This window comes from Pseudophryne corroboree, chromosome 6, assembly GCF_028390025.1.
Source record: "Pseudophryne corroboree isolate aPseCor3 chromosome 6, aPseCor3.hap2, whole genome shotgun sequence".
NCBI lineage: Eukaryota > Metazoa > Chordata > Amphibia > Anura > Myobatrachidae > Pseudophryne > Pseudophryne corroboree.
The window spans coordinates 472,225,168-472,248,929 of NC_086449.1; the positions used below are offsets into that span (position 1 = coordinate 472,225,168).

General features: G+C 48.4%; 1 protein-coding gene across 4 annotated transcripts in view; it reads left to right on the top strand.

Annotated features, from left to right (window-relative positions):
• ANKRD26 (ankyrin repeat domain containing 26) overlaps positions 1-23,762 on the top strand; it is a 351,340-nt gene that overhangs the window by 300,895 nt on the left and 26,683 nt on the right. For all 4 annotated transcript variants that reach the window (XM_063927217.1, XM_063927219.1, XM_063927218.1 and 1 more), the window contains 2 exons: positions 14,971-15,154; positions 23,147-23,284. In XM_063927217.1, the coding sequence (XP_063783287.1) occupies positions 14,971-15,154; positions 23,147-23,284 (322 nt within the window). The remainder of the gene's footprint in view (positions 1-14,970; positions 15,155-23,146; positions 23,285-23,762) is intronic.

Genomic DNA, 23,762 nt, shown 5'->3' on the forward strand with positions numbered 1-23,762 from the left:
CTCTATCAGAGCATTCCCTGTGTGTGTGCTGTGTGTCGGTACGTGTGTGTCGACAGGTAGGAGGACGATGTTGGTGAGGAGGCGGAGCAATTGCCTGTAATGGTGATGTCACTCTCTAGGGAGTCGACACCGGAATGGATGGCTTATTTAGGAAATTACGTGATAATGTCAACACGCTGCAAGGTCGGTTGACGACATGAGACGGCCGACAAACAATTAGTACGGTCCAGACGTCTCAAAAACACCGTCAAGGGTTTTAAAACGCCCGTTTACTTTAGTCGGTCGACACAGACAGGGACACTGAATCCAGTGTCGACGGTGAATAAACAAACGTATTCCTTATTAGGGCCACACGTTAAAGGCAATGAAGGAGGTGTTACGTATTTCTGATACTACAAGTACCACAAAAGAGGGTATTATGTGGGATGTGAAAAAACTACCATAGTTTTTCCTGAATCAGATAAATTAAATAAAGTGTGTGATGATGCGTGGGTTCCCCCCGATAGAAAATTATGGGCGGTATACCCTTTCCCGCCAGAAGTTAGGGCGCGTTGGGAAACACCCCTTAAGGTGGATAAGGCGCTCACACGCTTATCAAAACAAGTGGCGGTACCGTCTATAGATAGGGCCGTCCTCAAGGACCAGCTGACAAGGCTGGAAAATATAATAAAAAGTATATACACACATACTGGTGTTATACTGCGGCCAGCGATCGCCTCAGCCTGGATGTGCAGAGCTAGGGTGGCTTGGTCGGATTCCCTGACTAAAAATATTGATACCCTTGACAGGGACAGTATTTTATTGACTATAGAGCATTTCTATATATGCGAGATGCACAGAGGGATATTTGCACTCTGGCATCATGAATAAACGCGATGTCCATAACTGCCAGAAGATGTTATGGACACGACAGTGGTCAGGTGATGCAGATTCCAAACGGCACAGTATGGCCGTATAAAGGAAGAGGACTTGTTTGGGGTCGGTCCATCGGACCTGGTGGTCACGGCAACTGCTGGAAAATCCACCGTTTTTTACCCTAAGTCACATCTCTGCAGAAAAAGACACCGTCTTTTCAGCCTCAGTCCTCTCGTCCCTATAAGATCATATCTGCCCAGGGATAGAGGAAAGGGAAGAAGACTGCAGCAGGCAGCCTATTCCCAGGAACAGAAGCGTTTCACCGCGTCTGACAAGTTCTCAGCATGGCGCTGAGACCGTACAGGACCCCTGGATCCTACAAGTAGTATCCCGGGGGTACAGATGGGAATGTCGAGACGTTTCCCCTTCGCAGGCTCCTGAAGTCTGCTTTACCAAGTCTCCCTCCGACAAGGAGGTAGTATGGGAAAAAATTCACAAGCTGTATTCCCAGCAGGTGACAATTAAATTACCCCTCCTACTACAGAAAAGGGGTATTATTCCACACTATATTGTGGTACTGAAGCCAGAAGGCTAGGTGAGACTTATTCTAAAAAATTTTTTTTGAACACTTACAAAGGTTCAAATTAAGATGAAGTCACTCAGAGCAGTGATAACGAACCAGGAAGAAGGGGACTATATAGTGTCCCGGGACATCAGGGATGCTTACCTCTATGTCCCAAATTTGCCCTTCTCACTAAGGGTACCTCAGGTTCGTGGTGCAGAACTGTCACTATCAGTTTCAGACGCTGCCGTTTGGATTGTCCACGGCACCCCGGGGTCTTTACCAAGGTAATGGCCGAATTGATGATTCTTCTTCGAAGAAAAGGCGTCTAAATTATCCCTTACTTGGACGATCTCCTGATAGGGGCATAGTCCAGGGAACAGTTGGAGGTCGGAGTAGCACTATCTCGGATACTGCTACAATCAGCACGGGTGGATTCTAAATATTCCAAAATCGCAGCTGATCCCGACGACACGTCTGCTGTGCCTAGGGATGATTCTGGACACAGTCCAGAAAAAGGTGTTTCTCCCGGAGTTATCCGAGCAAGTCAGGAACCTCCTAAAAACAGTGCATCATTGCACAAGGGTCCTGGTAAAAATGGTGGCTTCCTACGAAGCAATTCCATTCGGCAGATTTCACGTAAGAACTTTTCAGTGGGATCTGCTGGACAAATGGTCCGGATCGCATCTTCAGATGCATCAGCGGATAACCCAATATCCAAGGACAAGGGTGTCTCTCCTGTGGTGGTTATAGAGTGCTCATCTTCTAGAGGGCCGCAGATTCGGCATTCAGGATTGGATGCTGGTAACCACGGAGCCCAGCCTGAGAGGCTGGGGAGCAGTCACACAAGGGAAAAATTTCCAGGGAGTGTGATCAAGTATGGAGACTTTTCTCCACATAAATATACTGGAGCTAAGGGTAAATTTATAATGCTCTAAGCTTAGCAAGACCTCTGCTTCAAGGTCAGCCGGTATTGATCCAGTGGGAAAAACATCACGGCAGTCGCCCACGTAAACAGACAGGGCGACACAAGAAGCAGGAGGGCAATGGCAGAAACTGCAAGGACTTTTCGCTGGGCGGAAAATCATGTGATAACACTGTCAGCAGTTTTTCATCCCGGGAATGGAAACTGGGAAGCAGACTTCCTCAGCACGACCTCCACCCGGGAGAGTGGAAACTTCATTGAGAAGTTTTTTCCACATGATTGTAAACCGTTGGGAAATACCAAAGGTGGACATGATGGCGTCCCGTCTGAACAAAAAACGGGACAGGTATTGCGCCAAGTCAAGAGACCCTCAGGCAATAGATGTGGACGTTCTGGTAACACCGTGGGTGTACCAGTCGGTGTATGTGTTCCCTCCTCTGCTTCTCATACCTAAGGTGCTGAGAATTATAAGACGTAGAGGAGTAAGAACTATACTCATGGCTCCGGATTGGCCAAGGAGGACTTGGTACCCGGAACTTCAAGAGATGCTTACAGAGGTCTTATGGCCTCTGCCGCTAAGAAGGGACTTGCTTCAGCAAGTACCATGTCTGTTCCAAGACTTACCGCAGCTGCGTTTGTCGGCATGGAGATGGAAAGCCGGATCCTAAGGGAAAAAAGGCATTCCGGAAGAGGTCATTCCTACCCTGGTCAAAGCCAGAAAGGAGGTGACCGCACAACATTATCACCACGTGTGGCGAAAATATGTTGCGTGGTGTGAGGCCAGGAAGGCCCCACAAAGAAATTTCAACTCGGTCGTTTCCTGCATTTCCTGCAAACAGGAGTGTCTATGGGCCTCAAATTGGGGTCCATTAAGGTTCAAATTCGGCCCTGTAAATTTTCTTCCAGAAAGAATTGGCTTCAGTTCCTGAAGTCCAGAAGTTTGTCAAGGGAGTATTGCATATACAAAACCCTTTTTTGTGCCTCCAGTGGCACTGTGGGATCTCAACGTAGTTCTGGGATTCCTCAAATCACATTGGTTTAAAACCAGTCAAATATGTGGATTTGAAGCATCTCACATAAAAAGTGACCATGCTCTTGGCCCTGGCCTGGACCAGGCGAGTGTCAAATTGGTGGTTTTTTCTCAAAAAAGCCCATATCTGTTTGTCCATTCGGACAGGGCAGAGCTGCGGACTCGTCCCCAGTTCTCTCCCTAAGGTGGTGTCAGTGTTTCACCTGAACCAGCTTATTGTGGTGCCTTGCACCTACTAGGGACTTGGAGGACTCCAAGTTGCTAGAAGTTGTCAGGGCCCTGAAAATATGTTCCAGGACAGCTGGAGTCAGAAAATCTGACTCGCTGTTTATACTGTATGCACCCAACAAGTTGGGTGCGCCTGCTTCTAAGCAGTCGATTGCTCGTTGGATTTGTAACACAATTCAACTTGCACATTCTGAGGCAGGCCTGCCACAGTCTAAATCGGTTAAGGCCCATTCCACAAGGAAGGTGGGCTCATCTTGGGCGGCTGCCCGAGAGGTCTCGGCATTACAACTCTGCCGAGCAGCTACGTGGTCAGGGGAGAACACGTTTGTAAATTTCTACAAATTTGATATCCTGGCAAAAGAGGACCTGGAGTTCTCTCATTCGGTGCTGCAGAGTCATCCGCACTCTCCCGCCCGTTTGGGAGCTTTGGTATAATCCCCATGGTCCTTTCAGGAACCCCAGCATCCACTAGGACGATAGAGAAAATAAGAATTTACTTACCGATAATTCTATTTCTCGGAGTCCGTAGTGGATGCTGGGCGCCCATCCCAAGTGCGGATTATCTGCAATACTTGTACATAGTTACAAAAATCGGGTTATTATTGTTGTGAGCCATCTTTTCAGAGGCTCCGCTGTTATCATACTGTTAACTGGGTTTAGATCACAAGTTGTACGGTGTGATTGGTGTGGCTGGTATGAGTCTTACCCGGGATTCAAAATTCCTCCCTTATTGTGTACGCTCGTCCGGGCACAGTACCTAACTGGCTTGGAGGAGGGTCATAGGGGGAGGAGCCAGTGCACACCACCTGATCCTAAAGCTTTACTTTTTTGTGCCCTGTCTCCTGCGGAGCCGCTATTCCCCATGGTCCTTTCAGGAACCCCAGCATCCACTACGGACTCCGAGAAATAGAATTATCGGTAAGTAAATTCTTATTTTCTAAAAAATTATTGGCATTATACCCTTTCCCACCAGAGGTTAGGGCGCGTTGGGAAACACCCCCTAGCTTAGATAAGGCGCTCACACGCTTATCAAAACAAGTGGCGTTACCGTCCCCTGATACGGCCGCCCTCAAGGAACCAGCTGATAGGAAGCTGGAAAATATCCTTAAAAGTATATACACACATACTGGTATTATACTGCGACCAGCAATCGCCTCAGCCTGGATGTGCAGTGCTGGGGTGGCTTGGTCGGATTCCCCGACTGAAAATATTAATACCATGGACAGGGACAATATATTATTGACTATAGAGCATTTAAAGGATGCATTTCTATATATGCGAGATGCACAGAGGGATATTTGCACTCTGGCATCAAGAGTAAGTGCGATGTCCATTTCTGCCAGAAGAGGATTATGGACGCGACAGTGGTCAGGGGATGCGGATTCCAAACGGCATATGGAAGTATTGCCGTATAAAGGGGAGGAGTTATTTGGGGTCGGTCTATCGGACCTGGTGGCCACGGCAACGGCTGGAAAATCCACCTTTTTACCCCAAGTCACCTCGCAGCAGAAAAAGATACCGTCTTTTCAGGCTCAGTCCTTTCGTCCCCATAAGGGCAAGCGGGCAAAAGGCCACTCATATCTGCCCCGGGGCAGAGGAAGGGTAAAAAGACTGCAGCAAACAGCCTCTTCCCACGAACAGAAGCCCTCCCCCGCTTCTGCCAAGTCCTCAGCATGACGCTGGGGCCTTACAAGCGGACTCAGGCACGGTGGGGGCCCGTCTCAAGAATTTTAGCGCGCAGTGGGCACACTCGCAAGTGGACCCCTGGATCCTGCAGGTAGTATCTCAGGGGTACAAATTGGAATTCGAGACGTCTCCCCCTCGCCGGTTCCTGAAGTCTGCTTTACCAACGTCTCCCCCCGACAGGGAGGCGGTATTGGAAGCCATTCACAAGCTGTAATCCCAGCAGGTGATAATCAAGGTACCCCTCCTACAACAGGGAAAGGGGTATTATTCCACGCTGTTTGTGGTACCGAAGCCGGACGGCTCGGTGAGACCCATTTTAAATCTGAAATCCTTGAACACTTACATAAAAAGGTTCAAGTTCAAGATGGAGTCACTCAGAGCAGTGATAGCGAACCTGGAAGAAGGGGACTATATGGTGTCTCTGGACATCAAGGATGCTTACCTCCATGTCCCAATTTGCCCTTCTCACCAAGGGTACCTCAGGTTTGTGGTACAGAACTGTCACTATCAGTTTCAGACGCTGCCGTTTGGATTGTCCACGGCACCCCGGGTCTTTACCAAGGTAATGGCCGAAATGATGATTCTTCTTCGAAGAAAAGGCGTCTTAATTATCCCTTACTTGGACGATCTCCTGATAAGGGCAAGGTCCAGAGAACAGTTAGAGGTCAGAGTAGCACTATCTCAAGTAGTACTACGACAGCACGGATGGATTCTAAATATTCCAAAATCACAGCTGATTCCGACGACACGTCTGCTGTTCCTAGGGATGATTCTGGACAAAGTACAGAAAAAGGTGTTTCTCCCGGAGGAGAAAGCCAAGGAGTTATCCGACCTAGTCAGGAACCTCCTAAGACCAGGCCAAGTGTCAGTACATCAATGCACAAGGGTCCTGGGAAAGATGGTGGCTTCTTACGAAGCGATTCCATTCGGCAGATTCCACGCAAGAACTTTTCAGTGGGATCTGCTGGACAAATGGTCCGGATCGCATCTTCAAATGCATCAGCGGATAACCCTGTCTCCAAGGACAAGGGTGTCTCTCCTGTGGTGGTTACAGAGTGCTCATCTCCTAGAGGGCCGCAGATTCGGCATTCAGGATTGGGTCTTGGTGACCACGGATGCCAGCCTGAGAGGCTGGGGAGCAGTCACACAGGGAAGAAATTTCCAGGGCTTGTGGTCAAGCATGGAAACGTCACTTCACATAAATATCCTGGAACTAAGGGCCATTTACAATGCCCTAAGTCAGGCAAGACCTCTGCTTCAGGGTCAGCCGGTGTTGATCCAGTCGGACAACATCACGGCAGTCGCCCACGTAAACAGACAGGGCGGCACAAGAAGCAGGAGGGCAATGATGGAAGTGGCAAGGATTCTTCGCTGGGCGGAGAATCATGTGATAGCACTGTCAGCAGTGTTCATTCCGGGAGTGGACAACTGGGAAGCAGACTTCCTCAGCAGACACGATCTTCACCCGGGGGAGTGGGGACTTCACCCAGAAGTCTTCCACATGATTGTGAACCGTTGGGAAAAACCAAAGGTGGACATGATGGCGTCCCGCCTCAACAAAAAACTGGACAGATATTGCGCCAGGTCAAGGGACCCTCAGGCAATAGCTGTGGACGCTCTGGTAACACCGTGGGTGTACCAGTCAGTGTATGTGTTCCCTCCTCTTCCTCTCATACCAAAAGTACTGAGAATCATAAGAAGGAGAGGAGTAAAGACTATACTCGTGGCTCCGGATTGGCCAAGAAGGACTTGGTACCCGGAAATTCAAGAGATGCTCACGGAAGACCCGTGGCCTCTACCTCTAAGAAAGGACCTGCTCCAGCAGGGACCATGTCTGTTCCAAGACTTACCGCGGCTGCGTTTGACGGCATGGCGGTTGAACGCCGGATCCTGAAGGAAAAAGGCATTCCGGATGAAGTCATCCCTACCCTGATCAAAGCCAGGAAGGATGTAACCATACAACATTATCACCGTATTTGGCGTAAATTTGTTGCGTGGTGCGAGGCCAGGAAGGCCCCTACAGAGGAATTTCAACTGGGTCGTTTCCTGCATTTCCTGCAAACAGGACTGTCTATGGGCCTCAAATTAGGGTCCATTAAGGTTCAAATTTCGGCCCTGTCAATATTCTTCCAAAAAGAACTGCCTTCTGTTCCTGAAGTTCAGACGTTTGTCAAGGGAGTACTGCATATACAGCCTCCTTTTGTGCCTCCAGTGGCACCTTGGGATCTCAATGTAGTTTTGGGATTCCTAAAATCACATTGGTTTGAACCACTCACCACTGTGGACTTAAAATATCTCACATGGAAAGTGGAAATGCTGTTAGCCCTGGCTTCAGCCAGGCGTGTCTCAGAATTGGCGGCTTTATCCTATAAAAGCCCTTACCTAATTTTTCATACGGACAGGGCAGAATTGAGGACTCGTCCTCAATTTCTTCCTAAGGTGGTTTCAGCATTTCACTTAAACCAGCCTATTGTGGTGCCTGCGGCTACTAGGGACTTGGAGGATTCCAAGTTGCTGGACGTAGTCAGGGCCCTGAAAATATATGTTTCCAGGACGGCTGGAGTCAGAAAATCTGATTCGCTGTTTATCCTGTATGCACCCAGCAAGCTGGGTGCTCCTGCTTCTAAGCAGACGATTGCTCGTTGGATTTGTAGTACAATTCAGCTTGCACATTCTGTGGCAGGCCTGCCACAGCCAAAATCTGTAAAAGCCCATTCCACACGGAAAGTGGGCTCATCTTGGGCGGCTGCCCGAGGGGTCTCTGCTTTACAACTTTGCCGAGCAGCTACTTGGTCAGGGGCAAACACGTTTGCTAAATTCTACAAATTTGATACCCTGGCTGAGGAGGACCTGGAGTTCTCTCATTCGGTGCTGCAGAGTCATCCGCACTCTCCCGCCCGTTTGGGAGCTTTGGTATAATCCCCATGGTCCTTTCGGAGTCCCCAGCATCCACTAGGACGTTGGAGAAAATAAGAATTTACTTACCGATAATTCTATTTCTCATAGTCCGTAGTGGATGCTGGGCGCCCATCCCAAGTGCGGATTGTCTGCATTACTTGTACATAGTTATTGTTACAAAAATCGGGTTATTGTTGTTGTGAGCCATCTTTTCAGAGGCTCCTTCTGTTATCATGCTGTTAACTGGGTTCAGATCACAAGTTGTACGGTGTGATTGGTGTGGCTGGTATGAGTCTTACCCGGGATTCAAAATCCTTCCTTATTGTGTACGCTCGTCCGGGCACAGTATCCTAACTGAGGCTTGGAGGAGGGTCATAGGGGGAGGAGCCAGTGCACACCAGCTAGTCCTAAAGCTTTTACTTTGTGCCCAGTCTCCTGCGGAGCCGCTATTCCCCACGGTCCTTTCGGAGTCCCCAGCATCCACTACGGACTATGAGAAATAGAATTATCGGTAAGTAAATTCTTATTTTTCAGGGCCCTGACTACGTCCAGCAACTTGGAGTCCTCCAAGTCCCTAGTAGCCGCAGGTACCACAATAGGCTGGTTCAAGTGAAACGCTGAAACCACCTTAGGGAGAAATTGAGGATGAGTCCTCAATTCCGCCCTGTCTGAATGGAAGATCAGATAAGGGCCTTTACAGGATAAAGCCCGCCAATTTTGACACGCGCCTGGCCGAGGCCAGGGCCAACAACATGACCACTTTCCATGTGAGATATTTTAACTCCACAGATTCAAGTGGTTCAAACCAATGTGACTTTAGGAACCCCAAAACTACATTGAGATCCCAAGGTGCCACTGGAGGCACAAAAGGAGGCTGTATATGCAGTACCCCTTTTACAAACGTCTGAACTTCAGGAACTGAAGCTAGTTCTTTCTGGAAGAAAATTGACAGGGCCGAAATTTGAACCTTAATGGACCCCAATTTTAGGCACATAGACACTCCTGTTTACAGGAAATGCAGGAATCGACCTAGTTGAAAATTCCTCCATCGGGGCCTTACTGGCCTCGCACCCCGCAACATATTTTCGCCAAATGTGGTGATAATGCTTTGCGGTTACATCCTTCCTGGCTTGATCAGGGTAGGGATGACTTCATCCGGAATGCCTTTTTCCTTCAGGATCCGGCGTTCAACCGCCCTGCCGTTAAACGCAGCCGCGGTAAGTCTTGGAATAGACAGGGTCCTTGCTGGAGCAGGTCCCTTCTTAGAGGTAGAGGCCACGGGTCCTCCGTGAGCATCTCTTGAAGTTCCGGGTACCAAGTCCTTCTTGGCCAATCCGGAGCCACGAGTATAGTTCTTACTCCCCTCCGTCTTATAATTCTCAGTACTTTTGGTATGAGAGGAAGAGGAGGGAACACATACACTGACTGGTACACCCACGGTGTTACCAGAGCGTCCACAGCTATTGCCTGAGGGTCCCTTGACCTGGCGCAATACCTGTCCAATTTTTTGTTTAGGCGGGACGCCATCATGTCCACCTTTTGGTTTTTCCCAATGGTTTACAATCATGTGGAAGACTTCTGGGTGAAGTCCCCACTCTCCCGGGTGGAGGCCGTGCCTGCTGAGGAAGTCTGCTTCCCAGTTGTCCACTCCCGGAATGAATACTGCTGACAGTGCTATCACATGATTTTCCGCCCAGCGAAGAATCCTTGCAGCTTCTGCCATTGACTGCTTCTTGTGCCACCCTGTCTGTTTACGTGGGTGACTGCCGTGATGTTGTCCGACTGGATCAACACCGGCTGACCTTGAAGCAGAGGTCTTGCTAAGCTGAGAGCATTGTAAATGGCCCTTAGCTCCAGGATATTTATGTGAAATGATGTCTCCAGGCTTGACCATAAGCCCTGGAAATTTCTTCCCTGTGTGACTGCTCCCCAGCCTCGCAGGCTGGCATCCGTGGTCACCAGGACCCAGTCCTGAATGCCGAATCTGCGGCCCTCTAGAAGATGAGCACTCTGCAACCACCACAGGAGGGACACCCTTGTCCTTGGTGACCGGGTTATCCGCTGATGCGTCTTAAGATGCGACCCGGACCATTTGTCCAGCAGGTCCCACTGGAAGGTTCTTGCGTGGAATCTGCCGAATGGCTTTGCTTCAAAGGAAGCCACCATTTTTCCCAGAACCCTTGTGCATTTATGCACTGAGACTTGGCTCGGTTTTAGGAGGTTCCTGACTAGCTCGGATAACTCCCTGGCTCTCTCCTCCGGGAGAAACACCTTTTTCTGAACTGTGTCCAGAATCATCCCTAGGAACAGAAGACGAGTCGTCGGAACCAGCTGCGATTTTGGAATATTGAGAATCCAACCGTGCTGTCGCAACACTACCTGAGAGAGTGCTACACCGACCTCCAACTGTTCCCAGGATCTTACCCTTATCAGGAGATCGTCCAAGTAAGGGATAACTAAAACTCCCTTCCTTCGAAGGAGTATCATCATTTCGGCCATTACCTTGGTAAAGACCCGGGGTGCCGTGGACCATCCAAACGGCAGCGTCTGAAACTGATAGTGACAGTTCTGTACCACAAACCTGAGGTACCCTTGGTGAGAAGGGTAAATTTGGACATGAAGGTAAGCATCCTTGATGTCCAGAGACACCATGTAGTCCCCTTCTCTTGAATTTGAACCTCTGTATGTAAGTGTTCAAAGATTTTAGATTTAAAATCGGTCTCACCGAGCCGTCCGGCTTCGGTACCACAACAGTGTGGAGTAATACCCCTTTCCCTGTTGCAGGAGGGGTACCTTGATTATCACCTGCTGGGAATACAGCTTGTGAATGGCTTCCAAAACTGCCTCCCTGTCTGCTTGTAAAGCCCCAGCGTCATGCTGAGGGCTTCTGTTCCTGGGAACTGGCTGATTTCTGTAGCCGTTTTCCTCTCCCTCTGTCACGGGGCAGAAATGAGGAACCTTTTGCCCACGTGCCCTTATGGGAACGAAAGGACTGCGCCTGATAATACGGCGTCTTCTTATGTTGAGAGGCGACCTGGGGTAAAAACGTGGATTTCCCAGCTGTTGCCGTGGCCACCAGGTCTGAAAGACCGACCCCAATAACTCCTCCCCTTTATAAGGCAATACTTCCATATGCCATTTGGAATCCGCATCACCTGACCACTGTCGTGTCCATAACCCTCTTCTGGCAGAAATGGACAGCGCACTTACTCTTGATGCCAGTCGGCAAATATGCCGCTGTGCATCACACATATATAGAAATGCATCTTTTAAATGCTCTACAGGCAATAATATACTGTCCCTATCTAGGGTATCAATATTTTCAGTCAGGGAATCCGACCACGCCAACCCAGCACTGCACATCCAGGCTGAGGCGATTGCTGGTCGCAGTATAACACCAGTATGTGTGTAAATACATTTTAGGATACCCTCCTGCTTTCTATCAGCAGGATCCTTAAGGGCGGCCATCTCAGGAGAGGGTAGAGCCCTTGTTTTGACAAGCGTGTGAGCGCTTTATCCACCCTAGGGGGTGTTTCCCAACGCACCCTAACCTCTGGCGGGAAAGGATATAATGCCAATAACTTTTTAGAAATTATCAGTTTTTTATCGGGGGAAACCCACGCTTCATCACACACCTCATTTAATTTCTCAGATTCAGGAAAACTACAGGTAGTTTTTCCTCACCGAACATAATACCCCTATTGGTGGTACTTGTATTATCAGAAATGTGTAAAACATTTTTCATTGCCTCAATCATGTAACGTGTGGCCCTACTGGAAGTCATATTTGTCTCTTCACCGTCGACACTGGAGTCAGTATCCGTGTCGGCGTCTGTATTTGCCATCTGAGGTAACGGGCGCTTTAGAGCCCCTGACGGCCTATGAGACGTCTGGACAGGCACAAGCTGAGTAGCCGGCTGTCTCATGTCAATCACTGTCTTTTGTAAAGAGCTGACACTGTCATGTAATTCCTTCCAGCAGTTCATCCACTCAGGTGTCGACCCCCTAGGGGGTGACATCCCTATTACAGGCAATTTGCTCCGCCTCCACATCATTTTCCTCCTCATACATGTCGACACAAACGTACCGACACACAGCACACACACAGGGAATGCTCTGATAGAGGACAGGACCCCACTAGCCCTTTGGGGAGACAGAGGGAGAGTTTGCCAGCACACACCAGAGCGCTATATATATACAGGGATAACCTTATATAAGTGTTTTTCCCCTTATAGCTGCTGTATTGTTTATACTGCGCCTAATTAGTGCCCCCCTCTCTTTTTTAACCCTTTCTGTAGTGTAGTGACTGCAGGGGAGAGCCAGGGAGCTTCCCTCCAACGGAGCTGTGAGGGAAAATGGCGCCAGTGTGCTGAGGAGATAGGCTCCGCCCCCTTCTCGGCGGCCTTTTCTCCCGTTTTTCAGTGTAATCTGGCAGGGGTTAAAATTCATCCATATAGCCCTGGGGGCTATATGTGATGTATTTTCGCCAGCCAAGGTGTTTTTATTGCTGCTCAGGGCGCCCCCCCCTAGCGCCCTGCACCCTCAGTGACCGAAGTGTGAAGTGTGCTGAGGAGCAATGGCGCACAGCTGCAGTGCTGTGCGCTACCTTGGTGAAGACAGGATGTCTTCTGCCGCCGATTTTCCGGACCTCTTCTTGCTTCTGGCTCTGTAAGGGGGCCGGCGGAGCGGCTCTGGGACCGGACTCCATGGCTGGGCCTGTGTTCGATCCCTCTGGAGCTAATGGTGTCCAGTAGCCTAAGAAGCCCAATCCACTCTGCACGCAGGTGAGTTCGCTTCTTCTCCCCTTAGTCCCTCGATGCAGTGAGCCTGTTGCCAGCAGGTCTCACTGAAAATAAAAAACCTAAAACTAAACTTTTCACTAAGCAGCTCAGGAGAGCCCCTAGTGTGCACCCTTCTCGTTCGGGCACAAAAATCTAACTAACTGAGGCTTGGAGGAGGGTCATAGGGGGAGGAGCCAGTGCACACCAGGTAGTCCTAAAGCTTTACTTTTGTGCCCAGTCTCCTGCGGAGCCGCTATTCCCCATGGTCCTTACGGAGTTCCCAGCATCCACTAGGACGTCAGAGAAATACAGATAGCGCAGTAATTGCACTCTTATGCCAGTTATGTTGGTTGCTAGGCAGCGGTTGGGGTTGCGCTATACACTTTTCCGGATGGCCAGTAGCATTAGTGTATCATGTATCTTCTTGATATGGGCGGTGAGATTAAGTTATTCCGGCGCTTAAGGTTTGTTTTGGAAAGGTGCCTGACGGTGCCATGGCCACTGCGCGGTGACGCGCATTTCCTGTGCATTTCACTGAATGTCTGTCTGCTTCTGGCCGCATGCGTTCCTTCTCCCGGAAGTGCCGGGTATAACAGCGCGCCTGCTATTTTAAAATGTTTTGTCTCCTTTGGCTATTATGTTTATTTTGGATGTGTCTATTTGTGACCAGGTTGTGCCCTATTTGTTGTAAGTATATATGTTTTATGTCTTTAACTTGCTACTTGTGGGGTTTTAACTATCCCCACTCGCTGATTGGTTAATTGAAATGGGAGAGGGTGGCTTCTGGTATTTATGGTGCCACAGGGGTGAGCCCAGTTGTATGTGATCCCAGTAGCTGCATAACTTGGTCTTGAAAAAGGTCCATGCCAGGACCGAAATGTCGACCTTTGCATATGTGAGTGATTTATTAAAAACATTTCTTTCTACAAGCAAGTCTGGTGAGTGCTTCCCTGAATGTTTGTAATTGGTTCTTTTATACACTGTACATCCACTTTGGAGGAGTTTGCAGATTATCAATTGGGACTATAAAACAATTTCTTATCTCCTACATTTGGTGTCTCTTGTGATTTAGAATTAGCATAGGGTTATATACACTTTGTATTTAGGGCATTTTTACTAAAGGGGGGTATACACGGTAGAGATGTGTGCTGAGCGAACCGCTCAGCACACATCTCTCCCGCCTCACAGCGCGATGTGTGCTGAGCGATGCGGGGGGAGGACGGGTGCCGCTCATTTCACCCAGCGGGTGAAATGAGCGACCTGCTAGATTGGCCTGCATGCAGGCTCAATCTAGCAGCGGCGATAGCGATGTGCGGGGCCGCGCATCGCTATCGCTGAGGGGGCTACAAACGAGTGATCTGTGCTTAAAATCTAAGCAATCTAGTCAGATTGCTTAGATTTTAAGCATGGATCTCTCCGTGAGTACCCCCCTTACCAGTGTTAAGGGGGGTACACACGGAGAGATCCGTGCTTAAAATTTAAGCAATCTGACTAGATTGCTTAGATTTTAAGCATGGATCTCTCGTGTGTATGCCCCATGCAGGCCAATCTAGTACATCGCTCATTTCACTCGCTGGGTGAAATGAGCGCCCCCCCTTCCCCCATCTCGCTCAGCACAAACCGCGCTGAGCGGGGGGGGGGGGAGATGTGTGCTGAACGGTCTTACAGATCGCTCAGCACACATCTCTCTAGTGCAGGCCTGGCCAACCTGTGGCTCTCCTGATGTTGTGAAACTACACATCCCAGCATGCCCTGACAGTTTTAGCATTCCCTCATAGCAAAACTGTGGCAAAGCATGATGGAACTTGTAGTTTTACAACAGCTGGAGAGCCACAGGTTGGCCAGGCCTGTTCTAGTGTGTACTGCCCTTTAAGAAAGCAAAACATTCTACCAGTAAAGGTACGGTATTTATTACGATGATGCTATTGCTTTTATGTTGTATAGAATTTTAGTCTGTACCGGATTAATGTGGTAAAAGTGAAAACAAATGCATTACTTTTTGTTAGATTTACTCTTAAACAAGAAGAAGAAAAGAGACAGAGTGCAGAAATGCTGTTTGATAAGAGCAAAGAACAACTAAGGAAAAAAGAAAATCAATGTTGCAAAGAAATGGAAGAAAAGCAACAGCTTGAATTAACTTTAAGAAACCTAGAACTTGAAATGAGAAGCCTGAGGAACAGCTTGAAACAGGTAGTTTGTGTATTATGTATATATAGAGATAGGTAGCAATGCTATATGCTAAACCTTCCCCATTTCTAGAAACGTATGTCATCCTACAGCCTTGCTGCAAATATGTCTTTCATTACAGAATGGAGAGATCTACAGAAGTGTGCTAGATTTATTACACTTAATAGTACACTTTTTCTCTGACGTCCTAGTGGATGCTGGGGACTCCGTAAGGACCATGGGGGAATAGACGGCTCCGCAGGAGACTGGGCACACTAAAAGAAAGATTTGGTACTACCTAGTATATGTTAGGTTTTTTATTTTACAGTGAGACCTGCTGGCAACAGGCTCACTGCAACGAGGGACTAAGGGGAGAAGAAGCGAACCTACCTGCTTGCAGCTAGCTTGGGCTTCTTAGGCTACTGGACACCATTAGCTCCAGAGGGATCGACCGCAGGCCCAGTCCTTGGTGTTCGTTCCCGGAGCCGCGCCGCCGTCCCCCTTACAGAGCCAGAAGCAAGAAGATGGTCCGGAAAAGCGGCGGCAGAAGACTTCAGTCTTCACCAAGGTAGCGCACAGCACTGCAGCTGTGCGCCATTGCTCCTCATACACACTTCACACTCCGGTCACTGAGGGTGCAGGGCGCTGGGGGGGGGGCGCCCTGAGCAGCAATAATATCGCCTTGGCTGGCAAAATAACCACAATATATAGCCCCAAAGGCTATATATGTGGTAATTACCCCTGCCGGAATACAGAAAAAAGCGGGAGAAAAGTCAGCCGAAAAAGGGGCGGAGCCATCTCCCTCAGCACACCGGCGCCATTATTCCCTCACAGTTCCGCTGGAAGGAAGCTCCCTGACTCTCCCCTGCAGTCTACACTACAGAAAAGGGTAAAAAAGAGAGGGGGGGGCACTGATTTGAGGCGCAGAAAATATTATAGCAGCTATAGGGGACATAATTCAGTTAGTCCCTGCATTATATAGCGCTCTGGTGTGTGCTGGCATACTCTATCTCTGTCTCCCCAAAGGGCTTTTGTGGGGTCCTGTCTCCTTTAAGAGCATTCCCTGTGTGTGTGTGCGGTGTGTCGGTACGGCTGTGTCGACATGTTTGATGAGGAGACTTATGTGGAGGCGGAGCAGATGCCTATAAATGTGATGTCACCCCCTGCGGGGCAGACACCTGAGTGGATGGACTTATGGAAGGAATTACGTGCAAGTGTCGACTCCTTACATAAAAAATTTGACGACAGGCCAAATACGGGACAGCCGGCTTCTCAGCCCGTGCCTGCCCAGGCAATTCAATGGCCATCAGGGGCTCTAAAACGCCCACTACCTCAGATGGCAGACACAGATGTCGACACGGATACTGATACCAGTGTCGACGACGATGAGTCAAATTTAATGTCCACTAGGGCCATTCGTGGCATGATTGAGTCAATGAAGGAGGTTTTACACCTTTCTGATATAAACCCAGGTACCTCAAAAAAGGGTATTATGTTTGGGGAGAAAAAACTACCAATAGTTTTTCCCCCATCTGAAGAATTAAATGAAGTGTGTGAAGAAGCGTGGGCTTTCCCTGATAAGAAATTGGTGATTTCAAAAAAAATTACTAATGGCGTTCCCTTTCTCGCCAGAGGATAGATCACGTTGGGAAACTCCCCCTAGAGTGGATAAAGCGCTCACACGTTTGTCTAAAAAGGTGGCACTACCGTCTCCGGATACGGCCGCCCTAAAGGAACCTGCTGATAGAAAGCAGGAGGCTATCCTAAAGTCTATATATACACACACACTGGTGTTATACTGAGACCAGCTATTGCTTCAGCGTGGATGTGCAGTGCTGCTGCTGCTTGGTCAGATTCCCTGTCAGAAAATATTGACACCCTGGACAGGGACACTATATTGCTTACCATAGAGCATATAAAAGACTCAGTCTTGTACATGAGAGATGCACAGAGGGAGATCTGCCGGCTGGCATCTAGAATAAGTGCATTGTCCATTTCTGCTAGGAGAGGCTTATGGACTCGGCAGTGGACAGGGGATGCAGATTCTAAAAGGCACATGGAAGTTTTGCCTTATAAGGGTGAGGAGTTATTCGGGGACGGTCTCTCAGACCTTGTTTCCACAGCAACAGCTGGGAAGTCAGCATTTTTACCCCATGTCCCCTCACAGCCTAAGAAAGCGCCGTACTATCAGGTGCAGTCCTTTCGAACCCAGAAAAACAGGCGGGGAAAAGGCGGGTCCTTTCTGTCTAGAGGCAGAGGAAGGGGAAAAAAGCTGCACCACGCAGCAGGTTCCCAGGAACAAAAGTCCTCCCCCGCTTCTTCCAAATCCGCCGCATGACAGTGGGGCTCCACAGGCGGAGCCAGGTTCGGTGGGGGGCCGCCTCAAAAATTTCAGCGATCAGTGGGTTCGCTCACGGGTGGATCCCTGGATCCTTCAAGTAGTATCTCAGGGGTACAAGCTGGAATTCGAGACGACTCCCCCCCGCCCCCCCCCTCCCTCCCGCCGTTTCCTCAAATCGGCCTTACCGACAATTCCCTCGAGCAGGGAGGCTGTACTAGAGGCAATTCACAAGCTGTATTCCCAGCAGGTGATAGTAAAAGTACCCCTACTTCAACAAGGACGGGGTTACTATTCCACACTGTTTGTGGTACCGAAACCGGACGGTTCGGTGAGACCCATTTTAAATTTGAAATCCTTGAACACATACATAAAAAAATCAAAGTTCAAGATGGAATCGCTCAGGGCGGTTATTGCAAGCCTGGAAGAGGGGGATTACATGGTATCCCTGGACATCAAGGATGCTTACCTGCATGTCCCAATTTACCGTCCTCACCAGGAGTACCTCAGATTTGTGGTACAGGATTGTCATTACCAATTCCAGACACTACCGTTTGGACTGTCCACGGCACCGAGGGTGTTTACCAAGGTAATGGCAGAAATGATGATACTCCTTCGAAAAAAGGGAGTTTTAATTATCCCATACTTGGACGATCTCCTAATAAAGGCGAGGTCCAGGGAGCAGTTACTGGTCGGAGTAGCACTATCTCGGGAAGTGCTACAACAGCATGGCTGGATTCTAAACATCCCAAAGTCACAACTGGTTCCTTCCAAACGCTTACTGTTCCTGGGGATGATTCTGGACACGGAACAGAAAAAAGTGTTTCTCCCGCAGGAGAAAGCCAAAGAGCTGTCATCTCTAGTCAGAGACCTCCTAAAACCAAAACGGGTATCGGTGCATCACTGCACACGAGTCCTGGGAAAAATGGTGGCTTCATACGAAGCAATTCCATTCGGCAGGTTCCATGCAAGGACCTTCCAGTGGGACCTCTTGGACAAGTGGTCGGGATCGCATCTTCAGATGCATCAACGGATAACCCTGTCACCAAGGACCAGGGTGTCTCTACTGTGGTGGCTGCAGAGTGCTCATCTTCTAGAGGGCCGCAGATTCGGCATACAGGACTGGGTCCTGGTGACCACGGATGCCAGCCTTCGAGGCTGGGGAGCAGTCACACAGAGAAGAAACTTCCAAGGACTATGGTCAAGTCAGGAGACTTCCCTGCACATAAATATTCTGGAACTAAGGGCCATTTACAATGCCCTAAGTCAGGCAAAACCCCTGCTTCAAAACCAGCCGGTACTGATCCAGTCAGACAACATCACGGCAGTCGCCCATGTAAACCGACAGGGCGGCACAAGAAGCAGGATGGCGATGGCAGAAGCCACAAGGATTCTCCGATGGGCGGAAGATCACATAATAGCACTGTCGGCAGTGTTCCTTCCGGGAGTGGACAACTGGGAAGCAAACTTCCTCAGCAGACACGACCTACACCCGGGAGAGTGGGGACTTCATCCAGAAGTCTTCCTACTGTTGGTAAACCGTTGGGAAAGGCCACAGGTGGACATGATGGCGTCCCGCCTCAACAAAAAGCTAAAGAAATATTGCGCCAGGTCAAGGGACCCTCAGGCGATAGCTGTGGATGCGCTAGTGACACCGTGGGTGTACCAGTCGGTCTATGTGTTCCCTCCTCTGCCCCTCATACCAAAGGTACTGAGAATAATAAGAAGGCGAGGAGTAAGAACGATACTCGTGGTTCCGGATTGGCCAAGAAGAGCTTGGTACCCGAAACTTCAAGAAATGTTATCAGAGGACCCATGGCCTCTACCGCTCAGACAGGATCTGCTACAGCAGGGGCCCTGTCTGTTCCAAGACTTACCGCGGCTGCGTTTGACGGCATGGCGGTTGAATTCCGGATCCTAAAGGAAAAGGGCATTCCGGAGGAAGTCATTCCTACGCTGATAAAAGCCAGGAAAGATGTAACCGCAAACCATTATCACCGCATTTGGCGAAAATATGTTGCGTGGTGTGAGGCCAGGAAGGCCCCCACAGAGGAATTTCAGCTGGGTCGTTTTCTGCACTTCCTACAGTCAGGAGTGACTATGGGCCTAAAATTGGGTTCCATTAAGGTCCAGATTTCGGCTCTGTCGATTTTTTTCCAGAAAGAACTGGCTTCACTGCCTGAAGTTCAGACTTTTGTAAAGGGAGTGCTTCATATTCAGCCCCCTTTTGTGCCTCCTGTGGCACCTTGGGATCTCAATGTGGTGTTGGGTTTCCTAAAATCACATTGGTTTGAACCACTTAAAACCGTGGATCTCAAATATCTCACGTGGAAAGTGGTCATGTTATTGGCCTTGGCTTCGGCCAGGCGTGTGTCAGAATTGGCGGCTTTGTCGTGTAAAAGCCCTTATCTGATTTTCCATATGGATAGGGCAGAATTGAGGACTCGTCCCCAGTTTCTCCCTAAGGTGGTATCCGCTTTTCACTTGAACCAACCTATTGTAGTGCCTGCGGCTACTAAGGACTTGGAGGATTCCAAGTTACTGGACGTAGTCAGGGCCTTGAAAATTTGTTTCCAGGACGGCTGGAGTCAGGAAAACTGACTCGCTTTTTATCCTGTATGCACCCAACAAAATAGGTGCTCCTGCTTCTAAGCAGACTATTGCTCGCTGGATTTGTAGCACAATTCAGCTGGCGCATTCTGCAGCTGGTTTGCCGCATCCTAAGTCAGTGAAAGCCCATTCCACGAGGAAGGTGGGCTCATCTTGGGCGGCTGCCCGAGGGGTCTCGGCTTTACAACTTTGCCGAGCTGCTACTTGGTCAGGGGCAAACACGTTTGCAAAATTCTACAAATTTGATACCCTGGCTGAGGAGGACCTTGAGTTCTCTCATTCGGTGCTGCAGAGTCATCCGCACTCTCCCGCCCGTTTGGGAGCTCTGGTATAATCCCCATGGTCCTTACGGAGTCCCCAGCATCCACTAGGACGTCAGAGAAAATAAGAATTTACTCACCGGTAATTCTATTTCTCGTAGTCCGTAGTGGATGCTGGGCGCCCATCCCAAGTGCGGATTGTCTGCAATACTTGTATATAGTTATTGCCTAACTAAAGGGTTATTGTTGAGCTATCTGTTGAGAGGCTCAGTTGTTATTCATACTGTTAACTGGGTAAAATATCACGAGTTATACGGTGTGATTGGTGTGGCTGGTATGAGTCTTACCCGGGATTCAAAATCCTTTCCTTATTGTGTCAGCTCTTCCGGGCACAGTATCCTAACTGAGGTCTGGAGGAGGGGCATAGAGGGAGGAGCCAGTGCACACCAGGTAGTACCAAATCTTTCTTTTAGTGTGCCCAGTCTCCTGCGGAGCCGTCTATTCCCCCATGGTCCTTACGGAGTCCCCAGCATCCACTACGGACTACGAGAAATAGAATTACCGGTGAGTAAATTCTTATTATTACACTGCTGCTACTACATCTGGTTTATGGCTTAAATGCTACAGAGCCCCTGGAATCACAACAAAAGAAGCATTGAAAGGAAGAGGACACACAATGGAATTATAAAACTGGTTGTTTAACTCACTGGTACCCAGGATAGAGCGGAAATGCTAACTTGCTGGCAGCCACTGCTGTAGGAAGCGACTTTCAGTGTGGACTATTGTCGCTCTGACTACACGGAGCGTCATTGCCAAAATTAATTATTAGTATCTGTCTCGGACACAGAGGTACTAATCTGTCATTTTGACCACGGCGCTCCTCACAAATAAAGCAGTGGCAGTATCACCCACATGGTAGGTAGACACTGGCTATAAAGGGGTGCACATGGTCAGAAAGAGTACTCTGGGCATGGTATTTAAACAGTGACACATACAATTGGTATTAAATGACTAATGTGTACTAAGAAAAAACACCCCACATCAATGCACTATACCACCGTCCTGAACCACTATTACAAGGCATGATGGATTCCTAGGGTGTAGTATGGTATGCCGGCGACTAGCATACCGGCGCCGGGATACCGACCGCCTGCATACCAACAGCGTTGCGAGCGCAAATGAGCCCCTTGCGGGCTCGCTGCGCTCGCCACGCTATTTATTCTCCCCCCAGGGTGTCGTGGACCCTCAAAAAGGGGAAAAAGTGTCGGCATGCCGGCTGTCGGGATTCCGGCGCCGGTATACTGTGCGCCGGGATCCCGACAGCCGGCAAACTGAAGACCACCCGGATTCCTACTGTCCACACAAAATTCTGATCATACCATGGCATGGACCTGCAACTGTAACTGTGTCAGGCAGCCACCTATTCCTCTGTCCATACTGTATATTCATGATGTTTTAAAGATTTACGGGGAAATGTAATAGGGTTCGAGTTCGGAGGGCGAGGATTTCAGCCGAGATTGCCTCTATTTTTAAAGCGACAACCATTTACAAGGCAAAACCAAGTTGGTTTTGCCTTGTAAATGATTGCCTGTATTTTTAAAGCACCAATCTCGGTTGAAATCCTGGACCTCCACAAACTCGAACCCTATTAGAGTTAATTTCCTAATTAGTGTTTTTGCATTGAAACTAGGTTTGGCTGTAAAGTGGTATGCACTTCAACTTAGCTTCCTGTAGGGGTAGCTGTAGCATGTGCCCATGGTTACAGTGTCTACGAATAGGATGATGGAGAAAATGGAATTCTTGTTAAATTCTTGTCTCTGAGGCCATTGGGGTGCACCGGATGCCCAACCTTTACACTCTCTTAAGTTACTTATCAAGTTAATGTTGGTTTCGTGCCTCTACCTCTCACCTGTCCTATGAGTCTTAGTAAATAATTTCACAGACGTCTAGAGACTATAGAGCTGGTGGCATGCCACTTTTCTTAAAGTGACAAAAATACAATGATGGACAAATAACAGGGCAGATCCCAGAGAAGTACTGTAACATAAGTACAAAAATTATTTTACATATTTATGGCAATAATATTACTATTGTTTATGGGGTTATCGAGATTACTATTTTTGCGAGCAATGCAATTACTATTATTATCCAGGGAATGCTATTACTATTATCAGGTCACTACTATTCTTATTGAGTCAATACAGTTTCTGTCCTTAGGATCAGTAGCCATGTTTATATCTGTATGATCGTGGGCATTAATCTTTATTTGAAATTTGTGGCAACACACACAGTGCACACTGCAGTGCACATGGTTTTGCCCAACTGCTAACAAATTTGCTGTTGCGATCAACTCTGAATTACCCCCTGTGTGTGGAAACCCAATAATTTTTTGTACCCCGGGACTGAGACAATACTAGGTAAATAAGGAGTGTTATTTTATTGTTTTATTATTATTTGATTTATTTATTTATGTATTTATTTTTATTATTAACTAGAAAGATTGCTCAAACAGCTGCCTTTGGATTTGTTTCTTACAAGAAAACAACCCCAACATTTCCTTCTTTCTGATGGATTTGCTGACTGCAGCCTCATAAATCACATTCTATACTTACCATTTTGAAAGTTTGGGCTGGTTGATTCATTATGTTTTCTAGCAATTTGGCAAATGTACCGCACTGTAGTATATTACAAGCATACACAAACGTCAAAACCTGAGATAATTGATAATGTAACTTTCCAATGCTAAAGTACTACAATTTATATATAAAGTGTTCAAACATGCTATTTTATCACAAATTATTTTGTCAGGTTGAAGAAGAACGCAGTGAAACTCAGCGGTTATATGCTCAAGAACACAGTGCCAGAGTACTTCAAGATGCAGTTTTAAATAATATGAAGAAGAGTGAAGAGGAAGAAAGCAAGAAATTACTGGCTAAGAGTTTTGAGGTACAGTATATTAGTTGAGCAGTCAGACATTGTTAACAATTTTTCCACTATCTGTAACCATGGGCCTGATTCAGACTTGACCGCTGTTGTGCGTTTTCGCAGGGTGGCAGATTATCGATCCACTGCGCATGCGTACGGATTGTTATGCGCATGTGCGAGGGCAAACTGCGAAAGAATCCAGTGTCTTTTTTTGCTAGCTAGGCGTTTGCAAGTTGATCGACAGGAAGCGGACTTGTTGGGGTGGTAACTGGCCGATTTCTGGAATTGTCAGGAAAAACTCAAGCGTCCACAAGCGTTTTCAGATAGGGTGTGTGACGCCAGCTCCAACACTGAAAAGCCTATTGCTATCGCACTGCAGGAGTAGATTCCTGGGCTACGCCCAGACTGGAAAAATCATTAGATGGTGAGTTGCGAATGGATTTGCAGCTGACCGGCATATGCAAAGCTTTTTGCACTGTGTACGCAGACTTGCACGGGG